General features: G+C 42.8%; 1 protein-coding gene across 2 annotated transcripts in view; it reads right to left on the bottom strand.

Moving 5' to 3' along the window:
- The window catches only part of ANK2 (ankyrin 2), a 277320-nt gene extending 261810 nt beyond the window's left edge, over positions 1-15510 (bottom strand). Inside the window, exon 1 of one of the 2 annotated variants that reach the window (XM_054514480.1) lies at positions 15304-15510. In XM_054514480.1, coding sequence (XP_054370455.1) covers positions 15304-15375 — 72 coding nt within the window. In that variant the 5' untranslated portion in view covers positions 15376-15510. The remainder of the gene's footprint in view (positions 1-15303) is intronic. The other variant, XM_054514483.1, reaches the window with a different exon arrangement.

The raw sequence follows: 15510 nt of genomic DNA, 5'->3' as shown, positions 1-15510 counted from the left end.
AATCAGATCTTACATAGTTGTAGCCTGAAATAATACCTGAGAAGAAACAAAACTGAGGAATTGCTAACTGCTGTGTCATTTGATACCAAAAGCCCTCCCCGGGAATCAGATACACTGCAGAGGTACTAACCTGGCAATCTCAGCCAAAACAGCCCATGCTCTACTGCTTCTAAGATACCTACAGCAGTGAGGTGATGATCAGCCAATTTTTATTCTGCAACTCATCCCAAAATTTCAAAAAAATACTTCGCATAGAACACACATAAAACACCAGTTTCATTTCACTCAACCCATGAAAAAAATAATTAAAGGAATTGGGTTTTTTGACTGAAGTCAGCCACTTGCGTTCTCAGATATTTGCTCATTAAAAAACTACCCCCTTCACACCCATGTTTAATAAAAGAAGAGCACATTTTAAATGTTTACACTTTCATGTATGAGGAAGATATTCTGGGCTGCAATTTGTCAACAGTTGGACAAAGCTCCCAGTGTTCTGCTTTCATTTCCAATTGCGTTGATGCCTTCCATTGTTTTTTCTTTGCTTCTTTCCCATTGTCAGTTTTGTTTACCTCTTCTCTCTCCAGTGTATCTTTCAATTCCCATAAAAAGGAGCCTTCCCCAATTTCCCTGTACAAAAATTATCCCCTTTTGCTGTTGCTCTAACTTAAATGCAGTTTTTACAGAGGGCCTCCTCTGTGAAGAGTATTGCCTCACTCAATGCTTGTAATTTATCTCTTAACAAATGGTTTGTGCAAAAAACAGTAACCAGAAAACATTTATTTTAGAGAAAATTTTACCAGTTACTTTTTAAAGAAGAGTTTCATAGGTTTTGGGCTTGAAAGCAGATAGATTACAAATATCACCAAAACAGTTTTCCGAGCCCTTCAAGGCCTAGATTTCTGCCTTATGCTGGTGAGCAAGTTAACTGGCTGTCACATCAATGGTGTCATTTTTTTAAAACCCTAACCTTTCCATCTGAGTTTCCAGTGCTGATGCTCACAAAACCCAGGTTTGTTTTAGTATCAGTTTTAAAGAATATCAGAGTCTGTCAGCATCTTGGCCTGGCATGACTCAAGGCTGTGCCCCGACAAAAACACCTTCCAAACCACACTGCTAAAGCATTAGAAGGAAATAAGAGGAAGAAATGCAGCTTTGGAGCCATCAAAATTGCTCTAGGAGATGCCTGAATTATTTGAACATTAAAGTTGCAACACGAGTGGCATCTTAGGAAAATGTGTATGGGAAATGTCTGTCTGCAATGAATTTTTAGGTGACTAATAAAGAGAAAGCTCTGAGTAAAATGGTTCCCATAACAAGTTGTGTCTAGATGCTCTCATTCCCATAGATTCCCATTAAACCACGGTCAACAGTTCCAGATATGCTCCATTCTCTCAACAATTCTTGCTGGTTGATAATAATTCACTATCAGAAACTTTATATCTCATCTTTCACATTTTTCAATGTGCCCAGAGGAAAATGCTTTGAACAGGCTTCTCTGCTGACATTTTGGCTGAAAGAAGGGACACATATATGGAAGGCTGGCCTACAGCTCAAGTGCATTTTTCAAAAACTATGGTCATTTATCTGGTAGACCATTCTATAAAAAAACAGCCAGCCAGGCACTTCCAAGAAAACAACCCTATTACTGGAAATATCTTTGGTTAAATAGAACTCAGCCTCTGGACACGTTTACATAACAGCCACTAACACTGTCCCAACATATGTAGGAAATGGAACAAACAGGCAACCACAGTCACCCAAAACATGAGGCTGAAGAGCTGACACAGTCAGGTCTGGGTTAAGGCCCTTTAAGCCAAGCATCCTGTTTATTTCTCCCACTGTGGGGGAGACCAGTCATTCAAAATAATATTGGTTGGGACTTGTTGCTGAAATTCTCAGTCACTGCCTGATTTTTCTTTTTGAGAGTATTTGAACGCTAAGGTCTTGCAATCATGAAGCAATACAGCCAATAGCACAGTTATGTCTAGAAAATACACAAAAGCTGTAGAGTCAGCAATACCCCCAACAGTGCAATCAGTATGAGAATGGTGCTACTGACATTTTAGAAGCTGTATATTTCTTTTTCTTAAAAAGCTATAAATAACGAGCTTAAAGCTGCTCCAGTATCTGTTATTGATGCATTAATACATGTGAAACCAGGATGAGAAGCTCTTTTTTTAGATCTTACCCTTCCATCTTACCAGCAGCACCTTGAAGTTAACCACACTTCCAACACAACTGTGCCTGCAAGCAGTTGATAATCCAGCAGGGCAATTCCAGAAGTGAGGATACAAACTGTCATGGCTGGGTGCAGCTGTTTGAAAGCAAAACCTATATCCTTACCTCAGCTCTAGCAACTTTGCTCTGTGTGAGTGAACAGCAGGCTGCCTGACAAGCTTTTGCAGAGACATGGGAAATCCAGATCTGGCCTCCAATACGTATAAATTCATCCTCTCACAAGAGAAAGAAAAAATTATCAACAATGAAGAACACGTTGCTAATTTCAAGATCTCATTACCTAAGAGTTCTTACCATACAGGTCTATTAACAGCTCCAAACTTTGCTGGCTCTGGCAAACATACAGTAAACCAAGACTTCCAATACCCAACATATGAAAAAGCTTAAGAAATACAAACCAAATTGAATTAAAAAGCACTTAGGGCCCAATATAATAATTCTGCAGCTCTGTGGCTGAACATGGTGGGCTTCTTCCTACTGGGTTATCTCTTCAGAGACTGTCCAACTACACAAGCCAGGCAATCTTGCACAGGGGTCTTGATCCAGTGCAGGTGTTTAACTACAGTCCTTCCTTTGCAAGGGCATTTAAAAACCTGCATTTAAAAAACATGTTTGTACACAAGATATCTGAAATGCGTACACTGTTCAAATATTTGTCTAGTTCCATGACTTTCCTTCTCAAGTTCATGCATCTGGGTAAACACAAGCATTTCCCATGTCCACTGGTGTCCAAATTCCTCATCAGCAATCCCAACAATGTAAATTTGGAGTCAGAAGAGAAATATTTGTCATGTCTGCTAACACACAACAGCAAAGTGTTTGTCTGGCAACACAGCCAAATAGTGGGATCTGATGGCAGCACCCAGGCTGGGGGTCTGTTTTAATAGTTGTAGGGGTTTTTCCCTCATATTCAGGGTAACACCAACTGGTCTTTAATCCCTGCACTCTGAAAGTCAAGTAAACCCAAACAAGGCAGCTCTGTGGAGTTTACATTTGGGGTCACAGATGGTGTAGCTGTGACTCCACAGCACGTTTCAGAGCTGGTTTGAGGCTGTTTTCTTTGGAACAGGAGCTCGATGCCAGCTGAGCAGAGCACTTGTCAGGTAAAACAGGATTACTGGATGTTCCTTCCTCAAGAAGGCAAGACATGAGTGCTCATGGCAGGGAGTCATGACTGATGACAACTCATCTCAAAGACCTGAGACAGGCTTAATTTTTTTTATTATTTTAAACTGACATAGATGCTGATCTGCCCTCTAAAAGCTGACTTGTGTTGTACCTCCCGTGGGTGACACAGACAAATAAAAAGCTGCCTAAATCAAGACAAAAGTAACTTTACCTGCAGTTTCCACTTGGAGAACAGAGGATACCCATCTTGCCCAATACCTTGTTTCCAACTGTTGTAGCCACCAGAGTAAATTTTTGACATGTTTTCCAGCTTCACAGCAGAAAAACTTCTCAGTCTAATGGGTAGTGTAATGTAACCAATGCATCAGGATGCAACAGCGCTTTCACTATTGCCAGAATCCTTAACAGAGATATTTAGTTACAAGCAAGAGATACAATTACACTTGCACAGGTTTTCCAACCACAGGAGGGATAGGAAACCGGCACAAAATGCCAAGAGCAAATCCTTGTCCAGTGTGTTCATGTTAGAAGAGAAGGATTTCTCCAAATGTGTACTGATTTCTATATGCATGTTTATGTTCACCTAAACTTGCTACTCATAGTGCATAAATGGTATAAATTATACATTAAATGGGCTCTGAATGAAATACATGATCATTAACATAATTAAAAATGCAAGAGAATTGTTACCTTTTATGGTTATTCCATGGCTTCCACTGGATCTTAAGTATAAAAAAGTCAATGGCTCAGCTGTCATAATCTATGTTACCATGGTAAGTGTTCTGCCATACATAATTCCATCTGCCTACAAACAGGGACCAAGAATACATATTTGTGTCATCTCTAAAGAAAATGTTATTTTTCACTCCTATATCAAAGAAAACACGTCTATATTGGTAACTGCATTTAGGTCAGGGTTATTTTATGACAAGTACAGTCAATATACCAATTACAGATATCAAGAGCTTAAGAAACATTCTAGAAACCACCCATTCCTAGTAAGGAATTTTTACTGTATTTGATTTCTCAATACTTACTTCTCATGCTCTAAACCTTTCAGTTTCCTACACTATGAAAACGTTTCTTCTGAATGTACCTACCTTAAGCCACTATTTTCCTATTTTTTGCTTCCAGTAAAGTGTGTCATAATGTGCTATTCTTGCCATCTCACTGGAAAAATAAGTCAGGAGGGGTCACCGCAATTTCTTCACAAAGTCTATGATAGATATGCTGCCTAGTAGATCTTGAAAAACACATGTTGCCACAGCAAAAGGACAGCATGGAAACCTTCAACTATCTTTCAACAAAAGGCAGTGCTCTCTTTGGAATAAGACTTGAAATAGCCTTTTTTTACAACACTGGACATTCTACGGGTGAGCAGTTGTGTCAAGTACAAAATAATTTCTCTTGGGAATTGTTGAACAAAGATAGCATATATTCTGCAACAATAAGCCACTGGGCACTCACAGATTAATTCCTCAGGTTGCATGTACAAGCCTTAGAAACCTTATTTAAAACCCATCTGGACTAAAAACCAAGATAATGGATATTGATACAGTATTACCTCTCCAATCCCTTACATGCATTCAGTTGACATCAAGATCTGTGTTGCAACATCAGCTCGCTTACTCTAAATAATCCTCGGCAGTGAATTTCAGAAGTAGAACTTAACTAAGAAGTGTTAAAAATCTGTTCTTTATGCAGACCTGAAGTTGGCTGCCCCTAAGTGAATACAGATTTTGTTACTTCTGCAGAAGCAGCAAAGCCTAAATAAAGGCTTTCAAGCTGTAGCTGAAACTAAGGTGACCAGCTCCCTCAAACCTTTGTTGAATAGCAGCAGATCTGGGCAGACAACTGCTTTATGCTCTGGGGTTGGTTTGTCATAGCAACACTGCTGGAGGGTTCACTAGGAGCTTGTTTTTACAAAACATGGCATTTCCAGGATTTCAGAGTGATAGATCATAATTAGGATCATGGTCATCATGACATTCTATTACTCACTTTAAAAAAAAAAAAACAAAACCCACAATGTTGCTCAGCAATTTTCTCTAGTCTGCAAAACCTTGATGAAAAGGGAAAGAGCAATCACAGATGCAATACAGCCATACTCTGAGGGGAAATTGTTGCAGGGAAGAGAGACACAGACTGCACTTACACACCCCATAAAGCTCAGTGCCAAATCTCCCACAGACACCACTCAAATTAAAGCTCCATGGGACAGCAGCAGTGCAGACTGGCTTTGCTCAGCTTCCCAATGCCTCAAAGGACAGCTCCTCAGAGAGGTTTAAATAACTTCCCTTTGCAGAACACAAGAGGTGAGCAGCTGCCCTTCAGACGTGTGGGAGGCAGCTCCAGGTAAAGGTCTAGGTCTGTGTGCACCCTCCCAAACAGGCACAGCCAGGAGCAGGCTGACAGGTGCACAGAATACCAAACTAAGTTTAGTTGCAGCAAAGGCTGTGTCAGGTCACACGACAGATAATCAGAGCTTTCTTCCACCCCCAGGACCACTCTTGGAGATGCCAAGTTTTGCCCCTCACCTCTGCACTGAATCATCAGCAATCAGGTGTTTTTAAAAATACCATTGCAAAGGGTTTGTCAAGTGGTGAAGGGTTTCATCAAGGGAGCAGCAACAGCTTAGTTCAAACATGAGCGCCAAGAGCAGTGTTAGTCTGGGGTATGAGAGGTCATCGCTCATTAGCCCATGCTGAGTAGGTAATTGATTAAGTAATTCCATGTTATAAAAATTAAGCACCAATTGATTTTCTACAATGCCTGCACCTTGTACCAAATCTCACCACCACCACCACCTCCAAAACCTGTCACATAAAATGCTTTGATATAGATTTCATACACATTTGCCTTACTAAATATAGACTCCCTTCTTTGAGCTGAACAAACAGAAGGGGAACTGGCAGCCACTGGAGCCAAAAGGAGTTTTGCAGAGTTAATTTTACTTCTATATATTTATACCCAACTCTTCTGGCTCCCTGCTTGCTCTGACTTATCCACCTGTCATTTTGAGAACCATAAGACTTCAACCCTTTGTCATTTTAGTGTCACAGAAACTTAAGATCACCTGTTCTTCTCAACCTTTTTTTAAAATAAATAATTTTCTCCAATTGCATCCTTACAATAAAAAACTTAAAAATCAAGTTTCTTGTTTGAGGCATTTGTTTGCTTCAGCAAGTGATCCATTGGGATGATTAAAATAAAACCAAGGTTTGCTGAATATGAAATTCCCCCTCGAATGGTGAAGTGACACACATAACAGCTTACTATTCCTATAACAGGAATGGAATGAGTGCTCAAATAGCAGGAGTCTGGGCTCCCGCTCCAAAGACCTTCCTAAGCCATGCTGACTGTTTGCAAACAAATACACATGAAATCTATCAACTCAAAACAGGCCATTGTGAAACTTTCAGCCTCAAATTTGCACATTGCTTATGCAAGGCTTGCACCCAGCAGGTAGAAAGTCTATTATCCATTGCTCTCAGCACTCTGTGACCCCTGGGAACAGCCTGTTCTTGCTCTCAGTAAAGCCTGAAGAAGGTTGTGCTGACACTTGCTTGGCATAGTGGGTAAAAATAGGACTGCAATGGCATCTTTTCATCAATTATTATCATCTGACAAGTCATGTGTGCTCTTGGTCCCTGATAAAGAACCACAGTCAGAAAAATTCAAGCAAGATTAAGGAGTGTCAGCTCTACATTCTGGTTTCCAGGTACATCCCAACAGTGTCCATACCAAAAAAAAAAAAAAAAAAGCTTAAAATTATTTGGAACATCCTCCTTGTCAAATACCAGCCAGACAGAAGAGAACAGAAAATGCACACACCAAGACAACAAAGAGCCCAGCAGGGATGCCAGGTAGAGCATTTCCAGTGCAAGCCTCCAACTGCGACAGAAATAGCCTCATTAAAGGGCAGATTCAGATACAAGGAGCTATTTATAGGCAATCTAAGACTAAATTATTAGTGACACACTCCAGATCTAAAAATTCCCAGAGTTTACAGTGTTACAGGAGCTGTACATGCAGCATGTGATGCCCCTGAGTGCAAGCCCACGGGCTTTGGCTCCAGTGCACCAACCAGCTGCTGCTCCCAGCAGGAACTAAAACTGCCCTGAACCGAGGCCAGGCTATTCAGCTATTCACATCCAGCAAGTCCGAGTTTCCCAGTTCCCAGAAAGCTCCTAAGAGCCGCCACGAGAGTTGCACTGCTGGCCAAGCCCCGCCAGCTCCCGCCATCCACGCCGGGCACAGATCCGAGGGAAGGGCAGCCTCCATCGCCCGGTGCCGCTGGAGCCCGGCACGCATTCCGGGCCCAGCAGCAGCTGGGGGCCACGGGTCACTGACTGCTGGCAGCCGTCCCACACCCAGAGGAGGGGGAAAGCCAGATTTTGGGAAGATAGAACTACAAACAAAAACATCTCTGAGTACACTAACAGAGCCTACAAAGGACACTTCAGAAGGGTTCTGCTTGTGGGATCTGAGAGCAGTTACTGGCTTAGATCACGTACCAAGCACTCCGCAATTAATTGCAAAGTTTTATTTTTTCCCCTCAGAGTTGCATGTGTGGGAGTGCATTCAGGGAGAGGGGGCAGTTGTGCTGTTTTTAACTCAAACATTTTAGGTACAAGCTATTTGTGATGGTATGGAGGAGTTGTAAAACACTAACTGCCCTCAGTTGGCTATTTTCTGAATATACACATATAGATACATAAATAATCTAGAATTACTTTTTTTTTCCCTTAAGAAAATCAGGAACCACAACATTTAGAAACAGTGCAGAAGATGAATGAGGTCTGGACACCCTCCATCTTTTCAGAGGTAAGCTCATAAAACAACACTTCACCCTCTGACCTAACATAAACTACAAGGGTATTTACAGCACTGTGTTACCCACTCAAACACAGCCAGTCTGAGTGCTTGAAATGCATTCCCATCCATCAGATGCCTGTAAGCATCCCATCAGCTTCAAGTTCTCCAACAAGCTGACAATTTATGCCAGGACCTCTCACAACTTTTGGAAGATTGACAGGGCTTTTGGTTGCACACCATTTCCTCACACACATGCTGCATGTGGCAAAGTCTGTTTTCTACCCCAGAAACATGACCTTCAAATACCCAGATCATCTTAAATAAAGCTTAAATGAAGCAAGGGATGCGTTTCATAAAGCTTCTCACCATTTTTCAGCAAGCACAGCTTTAATGCTGAAGGAAACACACAAGTGGTCAAAGCAGCACTCAAAGAGAACCTGCAGACAGGTCAGCAGTTTCATCTCCTGCAGCTGTACCTTCATTTGCACCAGCAGAGCCAAACCCAAAGGGTTAATATGGCAAACACCCAACATTTTGTAAACGGCAATGTTGCTGAATGAATCCTTGCTGCATAAACAAAGCTTCCTTTACTATAGGAAGCCTGAACTGCCCCATGATATACAGTGCTCCTACTTCTCTTCAGGCTCAGTCAAGTTCTGCAGATAAATCAAAATGCTTCCAGACCAGATGGCCAAACCAAACAAAAAAAAAAGACAAAGTAAATAACCAAACTGCATAAGCAGAGACAACAAATAATACCCCTGTAACCTTTTTTCTGTCCAGGATTACTTCTGACTCTTGTAGTGAGCAAGGTGCATCTTTTGGCCCTGAAGCTCTTAAGAAGAAATTTTATCAGACTGTTTCAATCAGATGCACAATAGCAAATCTTGAGCTATCTGTGCATCAACAATGGATGTGGGATACAACCTGCTTCACACACCCAAGTTCATAAATCTCCAGTGGGTAATGAACAACCACTTCTAGCTCACACTCCCCTCTCCTTTTCCTTAAATGCTTTTAGTTTTTGAATACAGTTACATCTTGAAGTCTGCATCCTGCTGGATACCACAGTTGTTTCTGTGGTCCCAGCTGACTCACCATGCCAGTAAGGACAATCAGGCACTTGAGAAAGAAGGATAAAAGGGAAAGGACAGACAGAACAGAACATATTGTGTTTTCCCAACTCCGTTAGTCAATTCCTTATTAACACTCAGACAGGAGGATTCTACAACCCATTTCCCAGGCAGTATTTATAGACAGAGAACAGCCCCTTGTAGTTTCTGTAGCCCTCCGCAAAAACAACTTTGCAATAAATACTTCATAATAAGACACCAAATACAAGCACAGTATATGTTCATTGAACAGTAGGACTGCAAAAAAGCCCTACAGCAACTTCACAAAGGTGTCACCTCTACAGGCAGCAAAGCTACAGACATGAAGAGCAACAGGCTGTGTTTCCAGCAGACATGTGCAGTGACCAGCATGGAAAAGCTCACCAAGTATTTTGAGGCTTTTGGACAGTGTGGGCATTTTTGCATGTTTTCCAGCTTTTTATTTACTCAGAAGAAGTACTACTCCTTCAATATTTAACAGCTTAATAAGCAAATCCTCTAGAGCAGGAGGTGGGCAAGTCACTGCTTTTTGTCAAAGCAATCTTTGCTACTTGTTCCCTCTCACACCCCAGTGCATCCCAATCAGAAGCAGTGGCTGAAGCCTCACTACAGCTCCCACAACATGGCAGGAATCCCCCTCCCCACACGACATGGTGAGCAGCTCTCACCCTACATAACACAGCCAGCAGGCCCCTCCACCACAACCTAATGGTGGACAGCCCCACCCCACAAAAAAAATGATGGGAAGCCCCCTCCCCACACAACAAATGACAGACAGGGCCCCATAGACAAAATGGCAGCCAGCCTCTCCTGCCCCCCCCACAAAATGGTGGCCAGCTCCCTCCTGCCCCCACACAAATTGAAGGGAAAATAAAAAAGAAATGGAGGGGAAAAAAAAAAGAAAAAAAATAAATTGAGGAAAAAAACAAATTAAGGGGAGAAAAAATTTGAGGAAAAAGGAGGAAAAAAAAGAAAGAAAAAATCAGAAAAAAGAAAATAAAGAAAGAAAAAACAGAAGAAAAACAACGACAAGAAAAAATGGAAAAAAAATTTTAAAAACCAAAGAAATTTAAAGTATTTTAAAAATAGAATACCACCCACACAAAAACAAAAGGGAAAATAACCAAACAACCCAACAGGCAAACCCTCCACTCTTCCCTGAGGGCACAATCCATCTAAAACAGAATACCTGCCAACAACCTCAACATCCCTCACGAAGAAATGAAATAGAACTGACACACAAATCAGCACCAAATTACAACCCTCACTTCAACCTGCTCCCTCAACACTTCTACAACAAATAAATATGAAAAATAAATAAAAACAAAGCATTAAAGGCCACAGCAAGCCCCTACCTGTGCTTTGCAGCAGGAGCCCAGCAGCCCGACTGAGGTGGCACTGGCTTCTGGAACATTCCAGCTCCAGGTGCTGCCAATCTGGCTGAAAAGGCCCTGCCCAAGGAGAAGCAGCTGCCGAAGCTCACAGAGCTCCTTTGAAACTACCCAGCCCATCTACTGCTCCTCTTATAAACCCCAGGGAGTAATTGTAATTGCAGGACCTTGTCTGTTTCCCGTCCCACCTGGGCTGATCTGGCACAAACAGCAGAGCAGCTGAAGCCATTTACTAAATTAACTTAGTCTGCAAACCCACCTGAACCTACTTTTCTTTCTCCCTTTTGTATTTTGCTTTTCCACTGTTTTTCAGCAAAACCCACAGGTGATCTAATGGGAATATGAATTGAAAACTTTTAATTCTTCCCTTCCACTGCTGGTAGCTAACAGGGTTTTCATGAAGTGGTAAATCTTCATATGCCTAAATTCTATTAGTTTACAACTACTTGGTGCTTGGTTTTGCAACCCAAATAACACCGTAGCACACTAATTTTTATATGCTATCTCAACACACGTAGTCATTTGCGTTCTAACTGTAATTACTTTTTCCTACATTAGGCCACATCCATTATGCAGCAGATTCATTATGTTTTATATTTCATCAGTTCAGTTCAAGGGGAAGACATTTTCTAGCAGCCTTTTCCCTTGGATATGGCAGGCAGGGATGGCTGGAATAGAAATGTTCAGTTTGATGGATGTTGGCTTTACTAAGCAAGTGCTTCACTAGGCTGATTTTTCAAGCCATTCTAGTTCCCAACAAATTACTTCTAATTCTTTAGGGTGGCAGAAGGTAAAACAAAAAATAAGCTTAAATCAAATTGAAGTTCAAAGAAACCTTGAAAATGGGGATTTCAAACAAAGCAAATTTTTGAAATTATGGAAGTAGAATCAGCATCAGCAAAGATGTGGAGTTGAACAACATGCTGTCCAAAGCAAAGAGGCTGGGAGAGGTGTTGGCCTAAATCAACCATGAAAGAGAAGCTTAAAATATCCTCAAGTCTTGCCAAGTGTTAGTAGGGGACAAAGTACATCCCGCAGTAGGGAAAAACCTGGGCAGTGGATTAGAAAAGGCAGAAACAGTAGCAGATGAACAGCCATTGTGGTGTGAACAGCCTCTAAGACTGCAGTAGGATACAAGCTTTCAGGAAAAAAAAAGTATCAAAGACAGTATAAAAGAAGCAAAATTCAGCAGAGTTACAGAGAAACTCCTTGAGAAAAGAAAATAAAAATAAGAAAACTGGTTCCTGCAGTCCCACACCAATTGAGGAAGAGATTTTTGTCAAGGTCTAGGAGCAGATTTCATACTGACTAACACACATCTATTAAGAGCTCATATAAGCTGACAGGCTGGAAACCTGTAGAATTTGAGATGAATTGGATGGATTCACAACACAGGGCCCTTTTGCCACATGAACATCTCTGGAGAAGCAGAATGCCAGGAGCTCTGTTCTGCATCTTCCCACATCCACTCCAGTACTCTTCATCTGGACACCATGATGTTCTCTCTCCAGTTTAAATTCTTAGTCCAAACCCCAAGTTTGGAATCCCCAAAATATCCACCTCCTTTTGGATTTACAAATACTTCAAACCATATTTCAGGGACCGGAAAAAAGAAAAAAAGAAAAAAGGGGGGAAAAAAAGAAAAAAGGAAAAAAAAAAAAAAAGCTGGAATAGGAAAAGGACATCCAGGCAGACAGATGTCATACCAAAAGAAAATTAGACAGAATAAAGGGATTTAAGGGCGATCAATAAAGCATGACCACAGGACAATTACCATGTACATTGCTCCATGATAAGGAACTTAGAACTTCACCAGAGATCAGTTAAATGACTCTGGAAGACACTCCTGCACACTTTCTTTCCATATCAGATAATGGATTAGGATAATTGATTTATCCCTGCATGCTCAGAAGTGCAGTGGGAGAGCAGTACCCAAGTGTTACAACATTCCCATGCAAGACACTATTTAGTTTACAAATTTTATTCAAGTGAATGTATTTTTTTATTGTGAGAAGTGTTTAAATTTCTTTTTGACAAGTGCAGCACTGACAACTAAAAGAAAAAACAGTAGAAATAATTCACTTGCCTACTGCTAAGAGACACAACCTCCATCCTATTCCAAATACAAGGGTCTCCATCGTTTAATTTACAACAGCTTGGTCTTTTATATAGTACACTCTTGATCAAGATTTATATCACAAATGCCACTGGTAGCTTGACTGCAGTACCTTTAGCCCAATTTAAATGTAATAACACAGGTGTTTCAGGTAAAATGCAGTTCTTGCTAAAACAGGTTCTCAGATGTAAACATTATCCTCAGTTCTGCAAATGCCCTCAATACATATTTCAAATAAAAGGAACATTTAAAGATGTCTTAGATGGACTGAGAGACATGGTAAAAACTCCACAAATACCAATTTGTTTCAAACAGCTTCTTCAGTGAGTCTTACTCTCAGGCTGCAAGCCAGGACTAACCTCAAGGATCTCCCAAAGGTACCCATGTAACGGGAACTCAGCAAATTGCTAATATCAATTTCCATTCAGCATTATCACAACAAGTGCAATGTGATAACAAAAGTCAGTACAACAGCTTCAGACAGACATGTTCACTTCCCTTGTTTGTACCTTTCTCCCCTCCTAAGGATGCAAGAAATGCTTGGTAAAGTGGGAGGCTGGTAGTGATTTATAGGAAAACAGATTGACTTCTGCCAGTGCTGTGTTCTTTACCTTGGTCTGAAGTGGCTTTGGGAATTTATTCATGGAGCTTCCCACTCCTGTGAAGGTCACCCAATAAGCTGTGTGTATGATGTCTTATTGAAGGGCAGCAAAAATTTAAATAAAGAAATAAATAAATGAACACCAGACTGTACCCCAGCCGTAGTTCAGAGAAACATGAGCGATGAGTCATTCCTCTTTAAATGCAATTTAAAATAATTTTAAACATAGAGTGGACAAAATGCAGAGGAAGACAGTAAAACAACCACAGTAGCCAATTTTTTAATGAGTAATTTCTGACTGCTAGTTCAGGATGCTCGTTTCTTCCTCATGCAAAATGAATAACCCCGTGAGAGGTCAATTCAGAATGCTCTGGAGAACGCAGCAGTCTGGCTTTGCTGCTGGACATGCAGCAATAAATAATTGGTAACCTTGTGTTTCCCAGCTGCTGAGGAGCAAACCAAAGGTCTGAAACAAGGAGGATCACAGAAAAGGAGCTGTCTCCAAAGGACCTGGTCACTGCTTGGAATGATGCTGCTTACCTGGACTCAGTGAGCACACAGACCAAGTCAGAGGCAAAGAGAAGCCAGGTTCAATGAGGATCCCCAGTGCTTGGGGTCCTCATCCCCAACTCTTTCCTCCCCTACCTGGAACTTCTTTTCCATCCTCAGAACTACTCACTTATCCTGCTGATCACACCTACTACAGGTTGCAATAAACTGGAGCAATCCTCACTGGTCATTCACCCTCCTAAAACTAAACTTCAGAACTAAAATCACTTTTTCTTCTGGTTTGCAGCGGGGAACAGAACAGGAAGTGCCAAAATACTCGGGTCGAGGGGGCAGCTGTTCTTGTGCCATTTGCAGCCCGAGTCCTCAGCACACCCACACAAAGGCCTTTTTGCTGGAGCTGCCCAGCCCAAACTTCCGGCGTGTAAGGGACTGACAAGTTTAGATATTCCCCCAAACTCTCAGATGTCTGTCCCAACTCCAGACTCCTAAGATTTCCTCATCAACACTACTACCAGTGAAAATGGGAGGGGAAAAAAAAAAAAAAAAGAGTAGGATAGGATTTCTTTTTGGATTTATGTTTGAGTACATACATACTACACTAATCTGATTACGCACAGGGAATCCTCCTTTACAGCAGCTTTTCTTTTATTGACCTTATTTTCTTAATTAATAACCGCCGTAGCATTAGAGCCTTAGCAGGAACATGCCAACTGAACACACGGGCACCGCGTCCCTCCATTCCTGCCTCTCCCATTTCCATGGGGCTCACGGAACGAACCCCGCAGACAGCCAGCAGCAGCTCGGCCTCACCGACCCAGCCGGGCCAAGAACGTCAAACAACTCCAGCGACCAACTTCTCCATTCCAAATGTAAATTAATGCAGCAGCCGCCGCTAAGAGCGGAGCTCCCGCCTTGCGCGGGGAGAGATGCGAGCGGAAAAGCGTTGCACGCAGCTGGAGCGGGAGCAGCCTCTGGGAAGCTGCAGCATTACGTTAATTAAGATTTTATTCATGCCTTCGGAGCCGCGCTGCCACGGCGGTGATGCAGCACGACACGCACCGCGCTGCACCACTGTGAAGTTACACACGCGTGCCTGCGCTCCCCTCTGCGTGTGACGGTGCGGGCACACCTGCGCAGGTGCTGCCTGCGATGCTTTCGGGATAGGGATGGCATTTGTGGTTTTGTTATGGAAGTGGGTTTTTTATTGAACAGAACAGAAACCATCCCCGGCCGCACCATCCACCTGCCCACCTCAAACTGACGATGCACTTGCGGGCCGCTCGCACCCCTGCCTCCCGCGCCCCCCCGCATCCCGCGGGCTCCGTGCCCCCCTTTCCCCGCTCCGCTCGGGGACTCGCCCCCCGCCCCTGCCCGCCGGGGAGCACCCACCTGGCGAAGGCGAGGCGGGCCGGCGGGGGGCGAGGGGCCGCCTCCCGGCGCGGGGGGTGCGGGCGAAGCCATCTTCGGCTCCTTCCCGCCGCCGCCCGCCTCCTCTCAGCCCCCCGCGGCCGCCACCATGCCGGGGACCCGCGGGTGACCTTGGCGGTCGCTGCAGCCGTGGGTGGGGGCGCGGGGGGTGCGGGAGGCAGCGGCCGC

The sequence above is a fragment of the Molothrus ater genome, chromosome 4, assembly GCF_012460135.2.
Source record: "Molothrus ater isolate BHLD 08-10-18 breed brown headed cowbird chromosome 4, BPBGC_Mater_1.1, whole genome shotgun sequence".
NCBI classification, from domain to species: domain Eukaryota; kingdom Metazoa; phylum Chordata; class Aves; order Passeriformes; family Icteridae; genus Molothrus; species Molothrus ater.
Note: the sequence above shows the minus strand (reverse complement) of the source record. Positions and strands in the feature narration are given on the sequence as shown.